At 41.3% G+C, this 26141-nt stretch overlaps 1 protein-coding gene across 1 annotated transcript in view; it reads right to left on the reverse strand.

Moving 5' to 3' along the window:
• TRMT10A (tRNA methyltransferase 10A) overlaps nucleotides 1-26141 on the reverse strand; it is a 138812-nt gene that overhangs the window by 59485 nt on the left and 53186 nt on the right. The window contains exon 4 of the mRNA XM_085635733.1: nucleotides 1795-1869. Coding sequence (XP_085491859.1) covers nucleotides 1795-1869 — 75 coding nt within the window. The remainder of the gene's footprint in view (nucleotides 1-1794; nucleotides 1870-26141) is intronic.

The following is a 26141-nucleotide window of genomic DNA, read 5'->3' on the forward strand; positions in this document are numbered from 1 at the left end:
GTTTTGATAGACAGAAGTGTTATAGGGTGCAAATCCCCAAGAATTTCTTTTTCAACTTTTAGCCAAGTGGGGGTATAATCCAGAGATTGGGAGAACCGTAAAGAGCTTTGTCTAGCTAAGAAGGCGGTTTGGTAACTCCTGAAATTGGCCAGGTTAACTCCACCTAGATTCGTAGAGAGGTGATGTTTTTTAATGGAAATTCTGGGGCGTTTGTTCTGTCATGTGGAAATCATCACATAGTACTAGAGGCAACATGCATATAAGGTAATTGGCTATTAGGGTCACCACCATCTTGACAGTCTCTTGCGGCACCAACAAGTATTAATGTAGGGCTCCATCCATCTAATAAATGCAAAAATGGTCTTTAACGTCAATTCTTCGTTGTATTCAAGAATTTCGAATAGGTCCGAGTCAAATTCTAGACCCACACATTTTATGAACTGGGGTTGCCAGGACAGCCCAGTAGAATTTAGGAGGCCACAAGTACAGAGATTTTTCAAACTCCTAACTTAAGATTTGTGCCTGTTGAGTTTACAGCCTGCAACCAGGGCATATTTGTCTATCGCCTGCAAAAATGGAGGAACTGAGTGACTGGCATTCACGGTCGTGATCAAAATATCGTAAGCCGCCACCTTCACTGTGATTTTATTCAAGGTAACACTGGAGATGGAAGTGTTAATCTGAATTCCATGGATTAAGGGCTCAAGAGTAAAATGAACAGAGGGGGATAGGGCACAGCCCTTTTTAGTGGTTGCATGACAGGGGCACGCATGGCTAAACCACACGTGTCTCTACCATGCAGGTCAAACCACGAATGCAACTACGCATTCCTTTACCATGCATGGCTCTACCATGAATTGTCGTTGTAAAGGCATTAATGGTAAGAGGGTATGCACTGTTAAGTTTCGTCACTGCTCTGACCCCCCTGCCATAAGCCCTAATATTCTAATCCCCTACCTCACCCTGAGGCCTAAATCTGCCCTTAAAACTACCCCTCCCCCTGCCCCAAGGCCTAAAAGCATACCCCTTACCATATACTACCATGACCTCTGCCCCCGCCCTGAGCCCTAAAAAAATCCTGGGACTGGTTTTGGGGCATTACCCCTCATCAGCTGTACGTGGGTACCTTGCTCGCTGTGCCACTAGATTCAAGCTAGCCTGGCTGATATGGGGTGATACCCCGAAACTCGTCCCAGGATGCATGTTTCCAGTCCAGGGAGGACCTGCCAGACAGGGTCAAGACTGATTTGCATACAGATGCGTACAAACTGGGGTGGCATAGTGAGCAAAAGAATGATGTACTAACCCCAGGTCTCTTGATTGGCAGTTTTTCGGCACTGTGCCATTCTGGAGATCAAGACATTTGAGGGGTGAAATTGTTGGTAAGCGCCGTTAGCTTCGGGTGTGGACAAACTCTCTGTGTGCCAGCGAACTTCCTATAAATTAATCTGCCGTTCTTGTCACATTGGGTGACCTACAGACCACAATATTGTCATAATGCAAACTGCGGCAGTGAGAGCAGCAAAGTCAAGCCGCCATTCCCTGCCCCGTCCAAGCCTTACCCCCCCCCCCATTCTGAATCGGGGAAGTTGACCAACATGGTGACCAATCAACAACTGTCTATAAGGTTTCCTTCACACGATGAGACAGGGCTCGGTTCACCTAAGTCTAATCAAAATTAATTTATAAAACATCCTTTAGAACACTGGCTCTGTAAAGAATCAAGCATGTAGCACAAAAACAGGAGTTAGTCAGAAATATATGCTTCTATACACCTAAGCGTTAAGCGCTCACCTTCCAGTTTACCCATCCTTTGTCATTTTCCTCCATGTTCTGTTTCAGCTGGCCTCCGTGGCTGGTTAAATAGAACTTAAAGAAAAGAGAAACTGTTTAAATATGAAAAAACACCATAAGTATTGCCAAACAATATAGTCTGTGTTAGATTTATGTTTAAAAGAGAACTACTTCTCAACAAAGAAAGACGGGAAACTATTTATTGATTACTTATGGGACAATTTGACAGTTTGCAAATTTTTCATTTTTTTTTACGCTAATAAATCACACTACCTATTTTGTTACATGCGACACACATTCACGGGAAACTTCAGGTTAACTACAAATAAAATGAAATTGTAAAGTTTTTTGTAGGAAAATTATTTAACTAATTTTAAGATACACAGCAAGTAATGTAGAGAAATGCTTAACAAAATCGCTATAATATAATCAAAGACATGTCACCATCAAATAATCGCACTAAATGAAAAAGTCTAGCAATAGAAACCACCATGAAAATGTTAAAGGAGTGGGACCCTGAACTTGCAATATTAGAACAAGAAAGAAACAGGCAATAAGGCTACCCGATCGTCGCACTAGTACTTGTCAGTCATTTTACTAATCTTGGAATAGACGCTCAACTGGTTGTGATCCTATTGCCAAAAACAAATCACCACAAAAAGGGCCTATCGAGAAAGATAATACAGAAACGTCTTTTATCTATACATATAATATTCCTACAAGTAAGTACTTGTTTCGTAACATTAATAACATAAAAGCATCACAATTTCATGACAACAATCTTTATAATCAGTCCAGCCCAAATCATCGGGAGTTGTCACTAATCATGCAGGAGATTTAATATCCATACAACAAACGGAACATATGTTCCATGAATGCCGCCATTATATTTAAGCTGTATACCAACAACCAGTAATGTATACAAAAGTGATTTCTTGATAGTTCATTTTCTCTTATTTCCTAGGTTTGTTCGAATCATTTGAGATTTGTTTTTTCCTTTATCCTCATATGAGTGCTATAGCTATATAGAATCTATATCTGACTGCGTAGAGCAGTGACATATAATTATTAATCCTACAATGTAAATTAATTTTTATCGATTAGGTTTCTTCAAATCCTTGGGAGCTATCTAGAATCCATATATAACTGCGTGGTAACTTCCCATCAGTTTAACTGACAAATCGCCCCTTATTACATCACTACTCACTTGTGATATATCATCTAATTCCACAAGTTTATAGCAACTGGAAAAAACACCTGCACTCTTCGGAACCCAATCCATGGATAGTCATCTGTAAACAGATACATGGGATAGTATTTCAGCAAAGTCATATTCCTGTTTTGTCAATCGTTAGATAGATAAATGAGATAGGCTACACTACTTACATCAAAAAGGAATCCTCCTATATATGAGGTTGCAGTGCATATATATGTGTCCTCCTTCATCCGAAGGGAAAATTATATTTATCCACAAATCTCAATACAAATCTGAAAACAATTTAAAAAAAGTGTCCCTGTATACTCCCTCTATTGTAAAAGGTTTTGTTTCACCCAAACACAGGGGACACAGTAATCTCGAAAAATCTATCAGTCACTTACTTTCATTTCCATCGAGTAAGCGGTACGACCCCCTCCATCTTCCAAAGTCAGGATGAAACTGACTTCACATTTGCTTCTTATGCTATTTCACCAACCAATCAGAAAGGATGAAAAATACAGTCCAATCTGGTTCAGTTTTATTGAAAGAGAGGCACTGACTTCTTCTCACTATGGTCCGACAAGTAATTGTGCCTTGCTGCAAGCTGAGCAGTGTCTAAACTATTTGCATCTCAGCAACCATAATGAAAACAAGTCAGTGCCTCTCTCTTTCTATAAGGCTGAACCGGATTAGATTGTATCTTTTGTCCTTTACGATTGGATTCTAGATAGTTCCCAAAGGATTTAAACAAACTTATTCGATAAAAGTTTATTTATATTGTAGGATTAACAATTATATGTCACTGCTCTACGCAGTGAGATCGGGATTCTATGTAGCTATAGAACTCCTATAGAAGGATAAAGGACAATTTTTTCTCAAATGATTCGATCAAACCCAGGACTGAAGAGAAAATTGACTATAGAGAAATCACATTTGTAATACATTACTGGTGGTTCATATAGAGCTTAATTATAATGACGACATACATGGAACATGTATTGTATGGATACAAAATCTCTTACATATGTATATAGGATTGAGTTTGAGTAGTGGAGTCACTGTGTTTTTTTCTTGTATTAATTTTGTGTACCTATTTTTATATGTATATAAAAGGAATGTGTGTATGTTCTTTTATGTACATGTTTTGACAATCATCGTAACAGTATTTTTGTATATGTTTTTTTTAACTATTACAGCCCTGATGAAGTCCTTGTAGGATGAAACGTGTTGGCTGGGCTGAGCATGTTTATGTATCTGCAAAAAGAATACAAATAAATCAAGAAGCTTTTCAACACAAACTACGTGACTCCATTGCATGATTAGTGACAACTCTTGATGATTTGAGTTGGACTGATTACAAAGATTGTTGTTATTAAATTGTGATGCTTTTATGTCATTTATGTTATGAAACAAATACTTACTTGTGGGAATATTATATGAATAGATAATAGACGATCCTGTGTTATCTTTCTCAATAGGCCATGAACTTGCAATTCCTTTGAAGTCAATACTCTACAAAAGAAAACACAGTAAGAGCACTCCAGTGAATCAGAGGCTACTGATTGACCCACACTGTAAGGAAACAGGCTTTTTGTAGGTTTGCCCCCATGTTGACTACTAGGTACTTGTGTAATAGCTCTGAAATGACCCGAGCCGTGCTAACCAGGACTCTGTGCATGTGTTCTGTCCTTAAAAATGGTGTATGTTTAATTGGCTTGTCCCCAATTGACATAACCTAACTTACGTGCAAGTCCGTAGTATACAGTACCAGGGTTACCTAGGGTCTGTAAACTAGAGTGTCACCCCCAGGGACTGCAGCACTTGTTATGCCACCTTGAGTGGGAGAAGGTAAAACCTGGCTCTCAGTAGGTCACTGCAGATTGGAAGGGCAGTTTTAAACTGTCAACTCAACTTTGCCAAAGCCCAAACCTCCCTCTTTAATATATGTAAGTTACCCCTAAGGTAGGCTTAACCAGCCCTAAACCAGGGTGCATGTTAAAAAGATGAACATATACTTTTTCATATTCCAACAGTAAAACTGTTAAATTGTCATTTTTACAGTGGTGTTTAGACAAAATATCTAGTTTAAAATATCGGGAGACAAATAGCGGAAATTAAATATTGTGAAACAAATATTGTGATGCACAAATACTGTTGACAAGAATATCATTTTTTGAGGTAAATAATATTTTAAAGAATATCAATGTTTTTAATATTGTTTTCAGTAATCTAGTTGTTAAAAAAGTGTTTTTAATCATTTTAATGTGTTATGGTTGATAGATTTGATTTGTTACTATTGTTTATATAAATGTTAGTAACTTTTTAAATACAGCTTGTAAATTCAAGTCAATTAGAATTTTTAATTTATTTTGTAGTTGCAAATAAAGAGCACTTGCTTTGGCTAAAGTGAGTGTTGAATAAGAATTTCTGCTGGGCTGTTTTTCTCTCCAGTCATATGTTTCTTTCTAAAGTCATAGACTCAATGGAACTTAAAATGAATTTTATATATATATTTTTTAACATATTGACTATATCAATTGCTAACTATGCTTAAATCGCTGCAAGATAGTAAGGACTTGCGAAAAATGATACATTTAGAATTAAATGAGTTCCTTGTGAACAATTGAGCTGAAGCTGATTAGCTATACCCAGTTCGCAGGGACGTATGAGTTGCTCTTGTTTTTTGATAAAGTACAACACAAGAGACCAGGATATGCTGCTCAAAGTTGCACCCGAGTTTACTGAGCCCAGGAAAATCGTCAGAGTGCAGCTTGGATACCCAGAAAACGAGTTATCATCGAGGGACAGATTTGTCTGCGACCGCGATACAGGACTGAGTGGACCTTGAGGGGCTTCTGCTATGTGACCAGGACCACCTCATCCCCTTCACCCCTTCATGGACTGAGGAGTAGCCGCAGGAAGACCCCCATTGACCGCAACGCATCCACAGCATCCTAGAGCATCCTTCGCCCCTTGCATCAGGGCCACTTCTATAGGAAACCACTGCAAAGGATAAAAGTGCCTGGAACTGACTGAAGCCTATTTCATCTGCTGAGGTAGCTGAGGACCTTGCTAGTCCCAATGACTGGCTCCCCACTAGAGTTGGTCACATAAAGTGACTCTAAATGACCGCAATACGACTAACAACATTTTGGCGCAACTAGTTGAATTTGCCAATGCTTGTTGTCGGTTGAGTGAAATGCTTTGATTTACTAGATCTTGTAAATCCTATATCTCTGGAATCCTCCGGTGGATCTTTTTGGTTGTGGTGTCTAAAGATACATAAAAATACAGTCTATTTTTGTAAATTGATGTGAGATTTCTAGAGTTTCTTGTTGATTTCTGTAATTGTTTTGGTGCTGTTTAAATGCTTTACTTGTTACTTTCGGTAAGCCTTGCTGCTCAGAGTCACAGCTACCCAGGATTGAGCTAAATGTTTGACAAACAAAACCTACTGGTCCCAAAGGGGTTGGTAAGTGTATTACACGGTGAGGTCGCACAACCCACCATATTATACACGCAATTTCCTGGGACACACGTATCCAAAATCAGACCAACAAAAAAGGGACATTAATATCTCCACTGTCCAGAAATCACATTTAGCCTTTTTCTGTGTTAAATAGTCTGCGCAAATCTAACTGCCGAATCCACAAGGGTAAATAAAGATGCTTTGCCCTCTCTAATGACATCCCTTAAGCAAGCTGGTTAAAGGATTAAGCTGTTATCAGTTTTGTATTGCATTTCCTTTCTAAGCAGAATCATGGTGGGCTTAGGTCAGGAAATAGCAAAACTCCTTAACCTCATAAAAAGTCCCAAAACGAGGGTAGTCAGTGTGCGAAATTGTGTATTTTAGTGAAATTTCAACTAAGTTTCACAAACATCCATGACAATTTCCCAAAATTACACTTTCAGGCGAAACACAGTCCACCGGTATCCAACAGACATCCATTCTCCTGCAGGCATGAATTTTTTTACATTAAAAAATGCACAATGTTGTTAATGTCATATAACAAATAAACTATATTAAAGTACAGCTTTGGTTACAAATTATAATCGAAAAATGCTCACAACTTCACCCTTGATGTGATGGATGCATTTACATATAAATGCAAAAAGAACAATTGATCAACGGAATGCTGAACAGTGTCAAACCTTCACCCCAGTACAGAGATCTGGCAGTTTGGGTTGGACTCTTCCCATGAGGCGCAGGGTCAAGACTGATTTGCATATGACTGGGGACAAACTGGGGTGGCATAGTGAGCAAAAGAACAATGGATTCAACCCAGATCTCTTGGCTGGGGGCAAGTGGTTCAAAGGTTTTAGCACTCCGTCCATCATCTTGTTGTGCTTGCTATGTTTGTCCAAAGTGGCCAAGAGTATGCCAAGACGTGGGTCCTTTGTTCGCTGTGCCACTAGATTCAAGTCAGCCTGGCTGGTAAGGGCGTGATACAGAAATCGGCCTATGATGCTCGTTTCTGGTCCAGGCAGGACCTGGCGTGGCAGTTCGGGCAGGACTGTTTCCATGAGGAGCAGGGTCAAGGCTGATTTGGATATGGCTGGATCCAAACTGGAGTGGCTAGGTGAGCAAAAGAACGATGGATACAAAACTGATCGCTTGACTGGGGTTGAGTGGTTGAAATGTTTCAGCACTCCGTCCTTCATCTTATTGTGTTTCCATTTACACTTAACAAAAAATACCCATATGAGATTATAGATTATATTACCATGATCACTATTAATATGACAACTATGAATGTAGCATTAATTTTCGGTTTGGGAATGTATTATAGCCTTATAGCCCGCTGTAGCGGGCTATACCGGCTATCAAAGGCCCGCTGCAGTGTTAAAGGCCCGAGCCGAAGGCGAGGGACTTTAACAAAGCAGCAGGACTTTAATGCCGGTATAGCCCTGCTACGAAGGGCTATAAGGCTATTAGAACATTCTGCCACTAGAGGGCAGAATGTTCTAACAAATAAAGCCTTCAGGGAGCGTGAGGGGATTGAAATCCCCTCGGACTCCCTGAAGCCTTTGTTCACAGCCAGAGCTGTGAACAAAGAAACACTGGAATGTTGGAGCTCCGGGCTTATACCAGCCATTATAAGCCCGGAGCACTCCATTGTTTTCAATGGAGCTTCCAACATTCCAATGTTCTAATATCATTTAATGGTGTAGCATTTTATGTGGTGTAACTTAATCTTATAAATAGTGTGGTTATAAGCACTGAATTTGGCATGCAATTTGTAGTTTGCATGGCTGTCTTACGAGTTATGGTTTGCAGTGAATTTCAGTGTTTGTTCAGTTTCAATTTGTAACCTTAACTGTACTTCATTAATGTTTTATGTGAACTTTAATTTTTTTTAACCATATGTTAAGGCTTTTTTACTAATTCTAACCATAAAATCACTTTAACCGAATTTTCTATGCGAAGGTTTTTGTTTTTTTAATAATATACTACGTACATAGTTCAGCCCACACTATAAATCAATCCCCACCATGCACAGCCTTTAACCATGCACAGTGGTGGCTAATCCCTGTATGTGGTTGTACTGCACCAGTTATTCTAAAAAATGTATTAAGGATTTAAGAATTTGGTGCTGGAAATGTGCATTTTGCAACCCCCTAGGGGGGTCTGGGGGACCATGGAGAGTCGAGGATTAGCAAATTCCTCTCTAAAAATAGTTATATTATATATTTACTTAATGCAGGGAACATTATAGAGCCCAGGGCCAATGGGACTAGGGGTCAGGGTTGGCTCCTTCTCCCCGCTTTATGCAGTTTTTTTGACTAATAACATGGTGTGTGGTGCACTATGTTGGGTAATGGTGGCAGCAAGAGAAATCATTCTGTGACAGCCAGACAGTGTGCCAAATTTGCGAACCTGCAGCCAATGCACAAATTCACAATATACAATATGAACAAAAATGCCTCGTCCAATGGCTATATTTGGATCTGCAAATCTGAAGAGTTGAAAATTACTTATTGGAGGCAAGTAAAGAGTGGTATGAATAGCAGGATTTCATAAGAGCTATACTGCACCAAAAAAAGCCAAAATAATAGAGGAATTAGATTTGTCCACCGCAGGTCAGAAACATAGGCCCCTTAATAAGTGAATTCCAACTGATGTAGCACTAAAAAAAAAACTTAAAAAAAAACTCAAATTCCCAATCTATATTAAACATTAATGTAACTTCCCTTATGCAACTGATTTATCATTTATTCTCAGGTGGAGGTTGATCATTCTGCTCAGATAATAACATGGTCTTTATAAACCATCTCTTCGGTGTTGTGTTCACTGGAAAGTGTTAGTTTTTTTAAATCAATTTGTTGCAATATAAAACTAAGTTCTTAGTAGGAAAATTAGAAATGTTGTGTATTAGTAGCAATACACAACTAGCTGCTCAGAGGATCAGGGGGACAACTGTGTAACATATGAGGAAATGATGTATGATCTCTTGGAGATAATTTGCAAGGTTCCAATATTATTACAGATTCAAATGCAGAGTTGAGTTTGAACTGGGGGTGGTTTAACTTCTCCCCATGGTCGAATAAACAAGAAAAATTCATGAATGTAAACATTTTGGGGGGAAATCCGATAGTGCAGAGAGCCCTAAACACACTGCAAAAAAAAAAAAACAATTACATAAAAAATAAATCTTGTAAGCAAGATAATAACAGTAATTGTATAAACCTTCTATAACATGAAAACCAGATATAATATTGTAGATTATAATTAAAGAGTAAGAGATTCTAACTTTGTGGTACTTGTGTAATGGTGTATCAGAACTCATTGGGCAGGGCTCACCTACTGGAAGGCATTATTCCTACTTCCATTCTACCATCATGCGTTACTGCTCCTCTTTTCCATGCACAACACTCCCCTCTGGGCCCACGCAAACTTGTTTATTGTATGACCCTCCATGGTGCAACTGTCCCTGAATTTGTAACAATTCCTGCTTGTTTTTTTTTTTTTTACTACTACTTGTTATTGACTTTGTATTTATGTCCTTCCTTCCATCCTAAAGCGCTCTGATATCCCCCTGGATCTTGTTCGCGCTGTATAAAACTTTATAAATAAATAAATGTGCGAAAACCATAATTATTATATTTAACCATGGGCCCTTACACCTTAGAAGAACAAATCTGGTGATTCTTTAAACATTGTATTCATAGGTGTAAAACTGGCCTATATAATAAAGGAGCAGGGAACATCAGGAGTAGCAGGTTCCTAAGGTTTTCCAATTAATTTACATAAGCAATTCTCTGAAGTTTGCGAATCACTGTTACGTTTTTTTTTAACACCATTCGATGCAGGTCGATTGTCTGGCCACTACCCTGGTGCCTGCACAGTAAGGCATTGCTTGTAACAGGCATCACTGCAGTCCCAGGAAAAGCACAAACCACATACTACTGCCTGGTCACGAAAATGTCATGGGCCTCATCTTTAGGCTTTGGGTTTTAGGTGGAAAATGGGTCAGCTAGTCAAAGTTTTTTCTTGGAGGCTGGTGTGAGATAGAACACATAGCTCAAGTAGCACAACCATGTCTCAATATAAATAGATCGTTCAAGTTGTCTTATTATTATATTTTAAATGCTTATAACTAACAGCATTACATAAACATAGACAATTCCTTTTCTCGTGTTTTGCTATCGATGAAATCAGCAGACAAATGCACCAGATTCCTATTGTCCTTCGCAAACAAAATGATCTCCGTTAGACATACATCACATCTACTCCAACCCCACAAGTACCTCCTGATAGAAAACTAAGAGCACATGGTCTACTTTCAACTATGCTTGAGTAATATTTCGTTTACCCTGGCATAACCTCATGAAATTTCTGGCACTTCGCCTTAAGAATATTATGCAAAATGCCTAAGATTACACCTTTATGTCAGGCGGCGCAATTGGGACTTTGGATAAATATCCTATTGTGGGTGCAAGCAAAGGACATGATTGAACCGGCTGCTCGCACTAAACCTTTGAAGCAAAAAAATAGCGGAAAATGTAGGAACTGCATTTCACGTAATTTTATGGGCATTTTGTAGAATTTCTCTAACGGACCTACTATGAACAGAAGTTTGTCTATGTTATTTCAACTTAATATAAGCAACTTAAACATGTCAGGCATTCTCATAGCCAACATCATAAAATCACACTTCAAACTATTTAAATAAACATGTTGCAAATTAATCAACACCTCACCTAGGAAATCTTTCCAGTCCTAAAAACTGAGCAGACTCTTTCATTATGCTCAATTTATCAGTGACTTTTAACAAAACTGACCACTATTGACTGCTAGGAACTCGGGCCACTACTTGGGCTTTTAACGTCCACTCCTGCGTTGGTTCTTCTCATTTTCATTCAATCTATTTCAGTTGGAAATCAAGGAAGATCGCACATCCAAAAGAGTGGCAGTGCCTTGCAGAGTCCTTCGGGTTATATATTGGCACAACTGTTCAGCTTGTCCCTCAAATCCCAGAGTTTGATATTCATGGGATCAGAAGTTACAATTCATCAACATGCAAATGATACACAACAACACTTAAAAACATCTTTAATGACTGACGTCCTGCTTCTCACAACCTGCCTCCCAAAACTCCAGCAATAGAAGCATGATTACGTTTTGATGAAAAACCTGGAAAAAAACACATATGTCCTAATCAGAACATAGAAATAAATTTGACTCCAAGATTTTAAATTAACACAATATCACATTATTTCCTCTTCAATTGCCACATCTGCTCCTAGGCTTCACACCTTACATCACCAACTTTGTCACCCCTCATATCAACACAGTTGTCTACGTCGCTAACTTCAACCTCCAATCACTAAAGAACATCAACCAACTGCTAATCCCTTTCTAGATGGAGTCATGTCTTGATCATTTCATGTCTGGTCTATGGCGTTGACAATCTGGGAGGCGTACTTTAGTCATATCTCCGTCCACTGAAATACGATCTCAATTCAACTGCAAGACTCTCACTACCATAGGAAAGAGTTTTATAACATTTTCCCGATATAAGGCAGTTCTACTGGCTCCGCATTGAGGTGAGGACCGAATTAAAAATGTGCTGCAGTACCTTCAATGCAATCCATTTAAAAAGCCATCATACCTTGCTGACCTACTAAATATATCTGGTGTACTAAATATATCTGGTAGCCACCATGGCCTCAGAAGCAAGAACGTTCTCCTTTTGGAAACAGCAAGATTCTAACCAGATCATGAAAGGAATGAATTATTTACTGACCCAGCAACCACCCTAAAGAACACGTTTGGCCAAAAAGTGATCCCTGTCCAGTCTTCTTCCAGTAGGGCCTAGAAAACACATTTTTCTGTCCCCATCTGAAATGTAACTGAAATAATGTTTCCATATGCCACACTTGATGCACTTGGTTGTCACTCAATTGTAATATATATATTTATTTTATTGCAAGCATATTATTGAAAAAAGTAAACAAGGAAAAAAACTACACATGCTGTTTCCTAAACAGGGTCACCATGTACAAAAAAACATTAAAAATAATTAACAATTACATCGAATTAAAACACAGCTGAGGTCCATCCCAGCAGGAAGGTGTGGAACAGGTTTAGAAACCATTTCTGGTTTTAATGTACACAACAGTAAAATATGATTCTAATTGGTGCAACGAAAAGGTACTCTTGGTTTTGCATTACTGTTACACAAAGGCTCACTTTAAACACACAGGATTACTAAAAACGAAAGAGTGGAAAGAAAAAAGAATTGTCAAAGTGAAGTATTGGCTCCATAGCCTTTCCACGAATTAAATTTTTGGGGTAGATGTGCAAATCCACAGGCAATATTCCATCACTGGTGATGCAAGAGAGATAAGGGCTAAAGCAGCTGACTCAACCCCCCATACTGTGTTCTTTGGTGGGCAAAAGCTACATTTTAATGACAGCTGAACAGATCAAGGGATGAAGAGAGCTGCACCAAACCCTTCTATGTAGGTTTGTATTTTTTTGTTATTTGATAACAAGGTGAATTAAATCAAGCCGTATCTAGCCAGATGGAAAATGCCAAATAAATAAATAATTCATACTGTTTCAATGTAAAGTAGCCTACTCACTTTAAAAGCTGTTTTTCCACTATGAAATAGTAAGGTTATTCAATGTTTTTGGATTGTTAGTGGGAAAACACATTTAAGATGAAAGCTCTAAGTAAGACTAGAAGATGGATTCAGATGGTCGACGTTAGACACGCTGGCAGCTGCTTTAAGTTGTGGACTGTGTTTGAACATCAAAAAGGAATAATATATATTATGATGGACTATTACATGCTCCTCGGGTGTGGCATTAAAATGAGTTTATGCATAATATAAGCTTCCGGTCTTGACATGAAACTCATGCATTCAAACCCCCCTGGGGGAACCACTGTCTTCCCAATTATTATCAGCACACAAAAAATATAACGCTGAAACCTCTCTGGGAGAAATTTAAATAACATGGTGAATCCACAGAAGGAACAACCACCCGCTTACACACACATTAAGAGAGTATTGTCATTATTTCAATCAATGAAGAATGTACGGTTGTAATAGCAAGAGTGGTAGACGAATTTGCCCTTCTATTCTCAATGTGTCCTAGTTTGCCCCCTTTCCCAGCTTGGTAAGACACCAGTGTTACAAGTGCTCTCATGCCTGAAGTGAAGAATCAAACAGCTCCTACAGCACTCAGCAGTTGTTTTCAGCACTACAACTGCATACCAGATTTAAACACTGATTGAAGCAAAATGATACTCTGATGAGGGAAATGGCAGAAGCACAACTAATATTTTGGTGACAGGCTCAAAGGTCCAGTGCAGTGATGCAGCCTGCCAGGTGACAGAGCCAGACACAACAGTTGGATAAAACATACTCCAAGGGTCATCTGGGGCCGACAGCAAAGGGATTACTAAAAAGAAGTCGAGCGTCTAGCTAAAACAAAACTGTTTAGCTGAGAACTGTCAGCCTGGAAAGGGAGGCTCAGTCTCCCTTATCTTTTCAAATGGACTGCAATACTGAGTGGGATTGAAAATAACTAAAACATGTGAAAACATTCACAGAACCTGCACATAAGAGCTAATTTTCTCGGTCTGTGTCGTGCTGTACCATTTACCAAGGTTCTTGTGCGTTCTACTGGCTCCTACTTGCACACTGAGGAGACAATTAGACAGGCATCTCTCAACACCCACTCCTTCACCTCCTCTCAGGCAACACTCCTGCTTAATTACACTGCCCAAAACATGAGCAGTATGAAAAAGTATCTATGCATTAGTTTGTTGCCGTAATGGAAAACGAAGCACAGAATAAGATTGCTTTATAAAACTTACAACAGAAAGCTCTTTAATAAATTACATGTGTGAGCCTACCGAGGACCTGTAAATTGCCCAGGCAGGTAAACGCCAGAGATAATGTACCACAACTTAATAACACTAAATCATAGCAACAGGAAGAACTGTTTGTACTGGATAGCATTAACAATGCATCAATTAAATGCAACAAACAGTATGTGGGGCAGCAATAACAAATGTATGAAAATACAGGTGTAGCCCAGACATACTGGCTAGGGAAACTTCATCTTGTAACAACCCACACACATAACCCCTCCATCTGGCCAAGCGGCCTGAAAGGAGTTAGATATTGTCTTATAAGAACACTGGGATGCTGGGCGCTCCTTTGAATACCATGTAGTGGACCAGCGCCCAAAAAGGCTGGTATAGGTCTTGCACTCCAACAATCCAATATTGGTTTTTGGATTTCTCTGTTAATTTTGAACCTTTCTCTCTTACGGGGTGGAATATTCCAATAGACCCATAGCCCTCAGGGTTCAGGCCCTTAACAACCAGCACAGCCCCCAGCAGCGGGCTATAAAGCTATATGTATTACTTGCATGAATTGTAGTGTTTGCACGGGATCCAAAAACCCAGCAGTAAAATCATTAAACGTTTTAAAAGCAAACAACAAAGAGAGAGGTAGGCACAAAACAAAGATAACTCCACTGCAGTAGGAGTAGAGGGGGAGCCTAAATTCAAAACAAAGCATATAACGTGTGCATATGCAACTGCACAGATTGTAGAATGCAATGTACTCATTCTAGCCTTGCAAAAAAACACAAATAAGAAAGCTTCAGCTGAAACATGAATTGTGTCTGACTACGGTCATTTTGTGTGTAAAGTTACAATGTAGATCTAATGAACTGAGGACCCAATGGGTTCTAAGACTCAAGCGGGATGATGATAAGAAGGCCTTTAAAAGGAAGCTTCCACTGGTGGATGTACAGCGCCAAAATGAGCGAATCTACTCAAAAGACAATTTAGTGGCTGAGCAGGTTGTGAAATATGCAGTACAGCTGCTCAAAGTAGAAGCAGTCACTTGTTGCAAATGAAGCTTGAAACACACTCAGCAATACAATCATTACATAGAATGACAGTCCCACCTCCAGGCATTCCAGTGAAGGGCCTACTACTTCATAGGACAAGAATGGCACCCTACAGTTACAATACCGGGAAATAGGTGAGCAAGACACACAAACCGAATCAGCTAGGTGTTAATCAGGACAGGGCAAAATACAATTAACTCAACACAAGCTGGAGAGTTCGCCTCTCTACGAGCATTGTAAGAACATTATTAGGGGCATGGCATGACTGGGCAACCGGGCATCCCCCGAGAGGCTGGAGCCCCAGGAGGCCGGTTTTGATTCTTGTATAATCTTTTTACTTCAAACATCAACAAGCAGTTAAAATCACCACACATGAGAATTCGATTACTGCACCAGATTACGATTTTAACATACTTGGAGAAGTGTGGCTCAATGGTTAGAGCGGCAGACCTCGATGCAGAGCACTGGTCCGGGACCAGGGTTCGATTCCAGTCGCGGCAGGGTCTCGGGCTATAAATTCCGCGGACCGGATATTCTCGCCTCCGTGCCTATTCTAATCATGGGTCCCACGCTGCAACTCTGGGCAATAGCTTGCTTAATCTCCACAACGGCCCCAACAGCGCTGGGATGCCTGGCCTCACCATGGGGGTGCCCAGGAGTGGACACCTCACATGGAAAGCCAGGAAGGGTTCCTTCAGCGGTATGAGTACAGCGCTGAGATACCCGTAGTGGTGATCGGCGCTATATAAATACCTATACATTTACATTTGACACTCCTTACATTAGCACCATTTTTCCTCCATTCCACCCTCCTTAATCAATTCCCTCCTGCATTTCCTCCACCCTCCTCTGAGGCTCTGGCGCCTTTAATGGGTTGTCTCTATAGTCATTCCATTTGCTCCAGACCTTCCCCCATTTGCGGTGGCATCCTCTATTAGTATACACCACTTTCTCCGCCACCATGCACCAGTCCTTATCCCTCTTCCAGTCTCCCACAGAGGGAGTCACATCCAAAACCCACACCCGTGCTAGGTTTCTTTTGGCGATCCAGGAAACCGGTTTAGACACTTGGAGGACGGTTTCGGCCTCCAGGAGAGGTGATAAACATTATGCGATCCCGGGGGCAACTTGAAAGAGTTGCTCTGGTTCTAGCGTGCATTAGCACCTCTAACATGAGGGTTAAGTTGATCATTTTTGCCAGGGCTGTTTCAAGTTCCCAGTCCGCCCTGACTGGTGGCCTATATTGTTAAAAAAAATATACTCTGCATTATATACTACACTGTGAATTTTCAACAAATGAAACCTTCAACGGACCTCAACCATAGTGAGGTTGCCAAAAATACCTTTCACATAGGCAGCATAAACCTTCCAAATAAGTTTTCCCCATCATATCGGTCCACTTACATAACTAAATATGAATATATATTAGTAGCGATAGATTGCTGTAGTTGCTTTGTTTGGGTGTCACCACAACTTGTGCAGTTGTGAAAGACTTGCTGTGCTTCGTTAGTAGCAATGGTTGTAATGCACACCTTTTAAAATCAAGGAGCAGCTTTTACTTCTGAAATATTAGCAGAGGCCCTTACCAACGTGAAAGTACCTCTTCAAATCTTACATAACTTTAGGCCCAGTTCAAATGCAGAGCTACTGGTAAGCTTTGACAAGCCCTGACAGCGAGGGCGTTACGTAATGGTGAACCCTGGCTAAATAAGCTACAGAGAGCACATAGAGCTTTGGAGTGTATGCCGTGCAAACCTGAGCCGGCACACCTTGTGAAATATTATTCAGATTAAGAAGGTATGTGCCGGATTTTCCATTCATTTTTTTGTTAGGCATGGGGAAATGAAGTGATTTATCCAGAATCACAGGTTGTTGAGCGTGCCTGCCAGACTCGAACCCGGTTCCCCAGCTTCGAGGTCGACCGCTCTAGCCATTAGGCCACATCCTCTCCTTGGCTTACAGACAAGCAGGGGACTGGAAAATATGAACGGAGTTTAGGTATCCGATGACCATACATGAATACTGAACCGCCACAGAACGGCAGACTTTAGATCATTTTGTTTATTAGCTTGCATTAGCTGTGCCTAGAGAATCATGAAGTAGTCTGTATTATATTGCCTGTTTTCATAATTTTTATATTATGTTCACTACTGTTGTTGCAATAATATTTTAACATTTATTCTGCAATAAAATTAGCTTTAACTAAAGTCTTAAAAAAGTGTGGTTTTCTCTGTGTGCACTTGAGAGGGAGAGGATACCCCTAACTCACAACATTAAATCAAATATCAAACAGTGTCTGGCAGGTTTTTTTGTGTGCCTAACACACATTCTCTACAGGTAAATAGACAAAGATATGTGGGCCATAATTAGTCCTTTCCCCCGCCCAAGTTGTTGAATTGGTATACCTGTACTGGCCTTAGAGCCAAGGAGGGCGGGTTGTGAGGAGGGAAAGATTCTGATTACATAAAACACCGTGAATATTGAGAATGAACAATTTTCTGATGTGAACACCGCCATCCACACCACCACTGACACCTTTTTGACATATTAGTGAAAACGTGAAATCCAACAGATTTTTAATCAGAACTGTTGGAATGATGAAACTTTATAATAAACACTATATTGGTAAGGATAATGATTATAACACGTTTATTAAGACATATGTCCATAAAAAAAAATATTAAGACCATAAAAATATATGACAATTACATAAACCATCATCGTTACATAACAATTTTTATTAAAACCTTGATATTTACAAAACATTAAAAAACGTGCAATGCCAAGAGCAACAGCAAAATAATACAGATTTGCCAAAAAGGTGACTACCTTGAACAAATCTGATATTTTAAAAGGACAGGTTCTACATACTTTTTTTTTTTTTTACACAGGCGAATGGATAATAGGGACAGCCAATAAAAACGTGGCAAATAGAAAATTTTATTTAAAAAAAACTTTTTCATATTCCCTGATTACCCTTACCGCACTTTACCATTCAGATCGAGAAAAGATTGGAATACAGTCAAGCCGCATTTAAGTACAGCCAAGCTCATTTTGGAATTTGGAAGATCAGTCAGGTAGGGGAAAACCTCTGCCTGGCCAAGAGTCTTAAGTGTCAACATTATAGAACGTTTAGTAAGAAGATATTCCATGCCCAATGCTTGAGAGGCAATAATGCAGGATTCTCTCAAAGGGCCTAATTACGAGTTTGGCAATGCTTCGCCGGGTCCGCCCCGCCGCCACACCACCAAATCTGTGATCGGGCCACCCGCCAGATTACAAGTGTTTCTCGTGTCTGGCGGGCTTTTTTTTTATGTTCCCATGGCGGTGCCTCAGAAAATGGGCACCGCAATGGGAACACCAAAACCGGTCCCTGCACTGCATGGGCTGTAAAGTTCATGCCTTGCAGGAACTGGGGGCATGCACACAGGGGGATGCACCCCAGGGGCCAGAGGCACTTTGTTTCCTCTCTGCAATGATTTTCCTGAAGGAGGAACCGCCATGAAGACAGCGGCGGAGAGGAAACTTGTACTATACTTGGTGGGACTGCGGCGATCCCGCCAAGCATATTGCTGCCTCTACCCGTCACACTACCACAAGGGAATGGCAGTTCCCTGGCGGCTGCGGCGGGGCAATGGCGGTCTGACCATTGTAATTGTAATAGGGCGGTCGGAAGACCGCCACTGCCATGCCCCGCGAGTCTGGCAGTCTGCCAGACTCGTATTTGAGCCCAAAGTGAATTTATTAGGGAATAGACCCATGTATCTATTGTACAAAAAGTATTAGGTATAGTTTTAATCTCATTGACTCTTTTAATAAAACCACTGGCCCATTTTCTTTCACTTACGAGAATCTCTTCCCAGCATAATTTTGAAAGTTTGGATGCATTTTCATAAAGGAACAACTTATTAAGGAAAATTAGAAGGCGGGAGCCTGCCATGGTGTACCAGGAAGTGAGGTTAAATTCTCGGCGTGTACCTTGAATCATGGAACCTTTTAGGTAAACCCAACATATGTTTTAACAAAATGCTCTCTCCAGCCTCCAAAATATAATTAACTTCTAAAACAGAACCTCTGATGCATTCAAGACCAAAAGTGGGATTGTACTTGCAAAGGCTTTCATAAGAGGGGCTCACAAGAACCCATATAGATATGATTAGATTTTACTAAACACTCTCTTGCCCTTGTTATTTTCTTTGTTCAACCCATTTCAGATTATTTGAAAACAGCAATCTGAAACACATATAAATTGACCACCTCTATTCGCCTTGCATCCAAGAACCATCTGGGTTTATAACCTTTCTCCCAAAGATCATTATCTTTGTCTTTTCATGATTTTATTAAAAACAAAAATCCACCGAATAAGTATTAGAGCATTAAGTTTCAATTGCAGGCCTGCCATTGTACAGTTCATTTAAATTAAATGGTCAGCATAGAGGAGACAAGGGATGGGCTGGCAGGTCTGACACAAATACTGAAAAGAGAAGGTGCTAATACACAGCCTTGATGTAGGCCATTCATTATACTGATTCTACTGGATAATTGCCCCAAGGTGCCCAGTTCCACCAGAGACCAGTTTGCTGTATAAAATAGAAGATCCTCAGGGATATTCCCACCTCTTAGCTTCTTCGAGAGCCACCTACTTCCCACAGTATCCGAAGTTGTGCAAAAGTCCACAAAGCAACAGCACAGCCTCTAGTTAACTTCTAATGATTTCTTAACAATAGCTCTGAGTGCAAAGCAGTGGTAAATAATGGAATACCCCTCCTGGAACCCACCCCGTTAATTAAGGGAAAGATTGTTTAAAAACACCCATTTTCCCAGGTGAAATGGTACAACTTTTTTAAACTTTTCAGAAATGTCCAAAAGAGTGATCGATCTATAATTAGAAGGCAGGCTACTATCACCTTTCTTCAATACTGGTCAGGCTACCATCACCTTTCTTCAATATTGGTCTGACTACAGAGTCCTTACAAGTATCTGGGAAAAGACCAATTTTTAACAATCCAATGAAAGATGCAAAAATAAATTTGCCCACCATTTACTGTTAGATTTGATATTAACAGCAGGGACATTGTTTGGGCCTGGAGTTCTGCCGATTTCAAGAATATGACTGGTGGATAAGATTGTTTCCCGAGAGAACCAGACATATGGGATGGCACCAGTTGGAAAATTTGGTGGAGGAATAGGTAAGACCGGAGAGCCTTATAGATCCTTAAAATTGGCCATCCATGTTTCTTTCACAATCATACATGTCAATAGTTCAGAGCTATCATTATTCACACTGGTGAAAATATTACAGATGTACTTCTGATCACCTGAATAAATTATCTGAATCATTAATTCTGAGAGATTGTAGAAAAAAGCTTTTCTCGTTTGCTTTATATAGAATTTATACGTATTTATTAAAAACACTTAATTTTTTGTAATATTAGGAGCACCATGTTTGTATTTCCGCTATACCTTACAAAGATCAGACTTCAGCTTTTCCCAATAATTGTCAACCACAGTTGGACTGCGACCCTGATTCATTTTCAATTCATAAACGATCCAGATTTACATTAACTTGAATACAATCAAGTACATGGCTTATATGTTTTGCATACCAAGCTATGTTATCCTCAGTCAATTCATAACCAATATTCATACTTTCTGTAACCGGATAGGTGGCCAAATGATCAAGATGCAAAGGGCATGTGTTGTGAGCCTTTGAGGAAAGTCCATAATAAATGCAAGAATATTCTCAGATACCAATGTTTCAATAAAACACAAACTTGCTGTAATTGCATGATGATCTCTACCTTTTAGACGGTCTGTAAAACCGGAATATCATCATGAAAACAGCCCTTCAAGCGGATAGGACCATTTTTTGCTAACCAATTACCCAGTGCCAATGACTCATTAGATTTAAAGCTCACTGGGAAGGATGCCAGAGGTACCCTATAAACCCGCAATAGATCTTGCATCAGATCATAAGAACTACCTGGGAACTTTTTTGCATTAAAATCACCAGCTATAACCAGAATGGCCTCCGGATATCTATAGAAAAACATCATTAAATATGGGGTCGAGATCATCTAGCCATTTCTCCATACATAAGAGTTCTGCTTTATGGATGTAAATATTTAGTTAATGCATTATTATTTACACCCAGCTACAGTATAGTTATTTGTACTCTGCCCATATCCAGAATCCTTTCCACAATTCTCCAAAATTATTTTGTTGGATACTAAAGCCAAAAGGCCCGCTGAAAGGCAGCCCCATCCACGTTTGATCCGCCGACTGTTGATGGCAACAAAGCCATTTATACTGGTGTTCTCTCGCAACTAAGTTTCCTGAAGAAAAGCAATATGTACATTCTTCAATAATGCATCTAAGTAGCCCTCTTTTTTTATTCCATCATATCCTTGAATGTTGCAACTTACTATTTTTAGGTTACGAGAGAACACAGTATTCTATTGATCAGCAGCCAGGCCAAACCATCCTCTTCATCCTATAGATCCATGAGACAAATGTACCTATTAAAATCTTCATATCTGGTAGATGGCCTATAGTAATTTGTTTGGTTAGGAATAACAATCCTTAAGTTAACATTTGCCCTGGGACTGATACCAAGTTTACCATGAAGGATGAGATGTGTCCTCTCTGTTTCTCGGTCTGACCCTCATGGTAGAGGTGGTAAGAGTTGGGCTACCAGCTTTTGGGATCAGCAGAGACTACATAAGTGCCTGTTCTGCTCGATTTTCCCGGCCTTCGTGTGAGGAAAAGTGATTGAATGTGACTTCAGTCTCTTACCATTCAAGTCTAAGGGTTAGAGTAGTGAATGGAGCCTATTTACTAGGCACTTCGACATGATCCTGTGCTCTTCCCCATAGATCAGGGCTTGCACACATAGCCTAGGGGATAGATTCGTTAGTATTAGGGATAACCTGTCCTGTAGTGAGGGTATTTCATGGAGCCGTGCTGAATTCAGGCCTGGTAGGCCTCAAACGGGAGAGACTCCATCTTTCTTTCTGCTCCGGCAGCTTGGGATGCTTCTAGGTCAAATGTAATGTTTTAGTTATGAGGTGTTATTCGCTTGGAGAGAACCGGTTCAGGCCGGCCCTTATCGAAGGATTGTATTTTTCTTCATGCCGAAGACACTACATCAGGCCGGCCGGCTGGGAACGTGTCCTTGGTACGGGGAGGTACAAGAATTTGGTGGGCGGCAGGTTACGGGCCGGAATTTTCCATGAGGAAACGCACCTCTATATTAGTGAAAGTCTGAGACAGTTACATGTTCAGTCCGTAGGCGGCATCTAGCCGTTAGCAGTAAAGCTACTACTTATTCCAGGGAAGACAGACGCCATCTTGAAGGCGGAGAAGAACCGAGAGACAGATACTCTCCTAGCAGAATAGCCAGAGAGGAGAGAGTAGCCGATAAGGAAGAGGTCCCAGTGACTCGGAGAAGGGTGAAGAGAACAGCGCATAGTGGTGCAGACATGTATCCGTGACTGCGGAGGTGTGACTTCCAGGCGAGCCGAGGCACAGACGAGAAGGGAACCTAGATGACCACTGAGTGCAGGCTACACACTACTAAGGTGATGTCGACCCTTTCTTATTAGAGTGTACAACTTAATCTTTCACTTTTCTTTGCAGGTTATGTGTTATATTGTAATGTTATGTGATTGCGTATGTAATGAGTAATAAAGTACCCAGTTTGTAGTGAACCAACATGTGCTGCGTGTTCTTGTATGAGAGGGTAGCCTATTCTTCTAGTCAGCTGCGGCTACATGAACAGATGTTAACCCTGATCAGGTAAGTGGTAACTGAATAAGGGAAAGAGGAGCCCCTCGAACCGGAGAACAGGCTATGCTCGAACTGGCAGTCCTTGTGTGATCTGATGAATAGTGAGACTGATTCCCTTTTTGTATGTTATGGTGATCATAGGATGAACTGTCGTATGAGACTGCCGTCTGGGTAGAGAGGTCTGGATTCGTATGGGATCGCGAGGCCGCCACTTGTGATACTGTCGTATGGGCAGAGAGGTCTGGATTCGTATGGGATCGCGAGGCCGCCACTTGTGCTGAGACTGCCGTCTGGGTAGAGAGGTCTGGATTCGTATGGGATCGCGAGGCCGCCACTTGTGATACTGTCGTATGGGCAGAGAGGTCTGGATTCGTATGGGATCGCGAGGCCGCCGCTTGTGATACTGTCGTATGGGCAGAGAGGTCTGGATTCGTATGGGATCGCGAGGCCGCCGATTGTGCTGAGACTGCCGTCTGGGTAGAGAGGTCTGGATTCGTATGGGATCGCGAGGCCGCCACTTGTGATACTGTCGTATGGACAGAGAGGTCTGGATTCGTATGGGATCGCGAGGCCGCCGATTGTGCTGAGACTGCCGTCTGGGTAGAGAGGTCTGGATTCGTATGGGATCGCGAGGCCGCCACTTGTGATACTGTCGTATGGGCAGAGAGGTCTGGATTCGTATGGGATCGCGAGGCCGCCACTTGTGATACTGTCGTATGGGCAGAGAGGTCTGGATTCGTATGGGATCGCGAGGCCGCCGATTGTGCTGAGACTGCCGTCTGGGTAGAGAGGTCTGGATTCGTATGGGATCGCGAGGCCGCCACTTGTGATACAGTCGTATGGGCAGAGAGATCTGGATCCGTATGGGATCGCGAGGCCGCCGATTATAAGAGGTCTTGGTATGTATAGTAGGAATTCCCTGTCCTTAGGTGGTAGATATATGTGGTTGCACTATTGTAAATAGGCCCTAGGGAGGGGGTAACGTTCTGGCTGGGTTAGTGAGGCTCTGATGAGCGGGTTCTATCTGATCCGAAAACCCAAGCAGAACATTTGGCGTCACGAACCGTTTACGAAACCTGTGTGCGTTGTGGTTGTATCGTGTTTGCTTTCGGCGCGTGCGTGGTTTCGTTTGTATATTATTTGTATATAATTGTGTGTATAGTTTTTTTTTTTTCTCTTCTTCTCTTTCTTTTTTTCTTCTTCTTTCTTTTCCGAGATGTTTTCTAGAAAGTCGAAATCTACTTTTAAGTTGCCCGTTGATATTCCCGGCTGGGATTCAACGCCTTATGAAGCCTTAGCCCGTGAGTGGGCTGATTCTACTGGTTTGAGTGAGAATTGGAATTCTTTTTTGGAGTTGGCGGAGCCGGCTAATGTGATTACTTGTTTACAGAAGGCGCCGGTATCTAAGGGTGATGAACTTCCCGTTTTGGGGCGCAGAGGTTGGATTGTTCTGTCTGCGTACAGGATCCTGCATGAGAGGTTGTTGAAGTTACAGAATTTGCATAAGGATGTGGAAGCGAACTTTGTTGAGATTCAGAATGCTCATACTTTGTTGCGGTGTCAAAATAAGTTGCTTGCTGACAAACTTGATACGTACCAAACTATTGCCGAGAGGGCGGCTGTGCGAATTGCTCGTTATAAATACAAGAATCGGCGTGGTCGGGTTTCGACGCGAAAGGTGCGTCTGGTCGTGGCGAAAGCCGGACTGGATTGGAATCCTGATGAATGGGATGGTGATATCTGGAACTCGAGTGATTCTCGTTCCTCGGGTGAGGAGTCTGCCAAGCGCGAGTCCTCTCGCTCCGGCCGTGATTGTAAGTCTGCTTCTTGCGCCTCTGATGGTGCACCCCGTGATTGCGCTCGTCCTTCGAGTGGGGTCGATGCTTCTTACACTGATTGTTCCTCTATGTGTACTGGTCGAGCTCCTTGTGATGCTCGTCCCGCGGTCTCGGTGCATCCAGTTTTTCGGCGGAAGTTGCAGCAGGCTCCCGGTGCTCCGAATGGTATTGCTTTAGTCTCTTTGGAGGATTTTACTCAACAAGAAATTAGTGATATTTTGCAGCGATTTCGGCAGCGAGCTGGTGAGACCTTACTCACATGGATGGTGCGCCTTTATGAACTGGGCGCTGCTGACATTATGTTGGATGCTGGCGATTGTTTGAAGTTTTGTTCCTTGAGTTCGGATTCTACTGTACAGGATCATTTTCGTAACTTTAATGGTGGTGGTCAAATTACTTTGCTTCAATTGGCGACTGAGGGTTGTAATCAAAAATATCCTACTGAGTCTGACTGGCCTGTGAATGACAAACCGTGGTATACTTTGCGCGATGCTGCACAACGTCTCAAAGAGGAGGTGATGAAAATTTTTCTGAATACTGCTGACAGGTTGCTTGATGGTTTGTTGACATCTTCTGTGCGGAATCGTATTATTCGTTCTTCCCCTGTTGCTTATAAGCAGGTCATGATGACTTTATTGATTAATCAGACTGGTAACATATTATCTATGGTGCTGGAATCGGTACGCCAACTCGGTGAGTTGGGTGAGTGGTTTAAACCTGAACGGCAGTCCCGGCCTGACACTCGTACTCCTGGTGACAATAAACTTACTAGACGTGATATGTTTTTTGGTCTTATGGCCGATGGTGTGCGGAAGGAGGACATTGACGGTGAGACTACTTCTCGTTTGTGGGAAATGTTTCGCAAACGTGGCTTGGATCGAAAGGAGGGTGCCCGGCGTGTTCGGACGACTGAGTGTGATCGTGGTTTTTCTGACGGTAGCGGTGATGACGACCGCCGTGGGCGCTCTGATCGTCGTGATGATCGACGTTATGTACGTGATTTGTCCCCCCGTCGTGAGAGAGACAGAGAGAGAGAGGGGGAAAGAGAAAGGGGGAGCGATGATTATGTTAACAGCAGACGTAGAGATGATAGGGATCAATCCCCTGAGTTGAGAAGGAGAGAGGATCAACACAGATTGGCCGA

The sequence above is a fragment of the Triturus cristatus genome, chromosome 2_1, assembly GCF_964204655.1.
Source record: "Triturus cristatus chromosome 2_1, aTriCri1.1, whole genome shotgun sequence".
Lineage (NCBI taxonomy): Eukaryota > Metazoa > Chordata > Amphibia > Caudata > Salamandridae > Triturus > Triturus cristatus.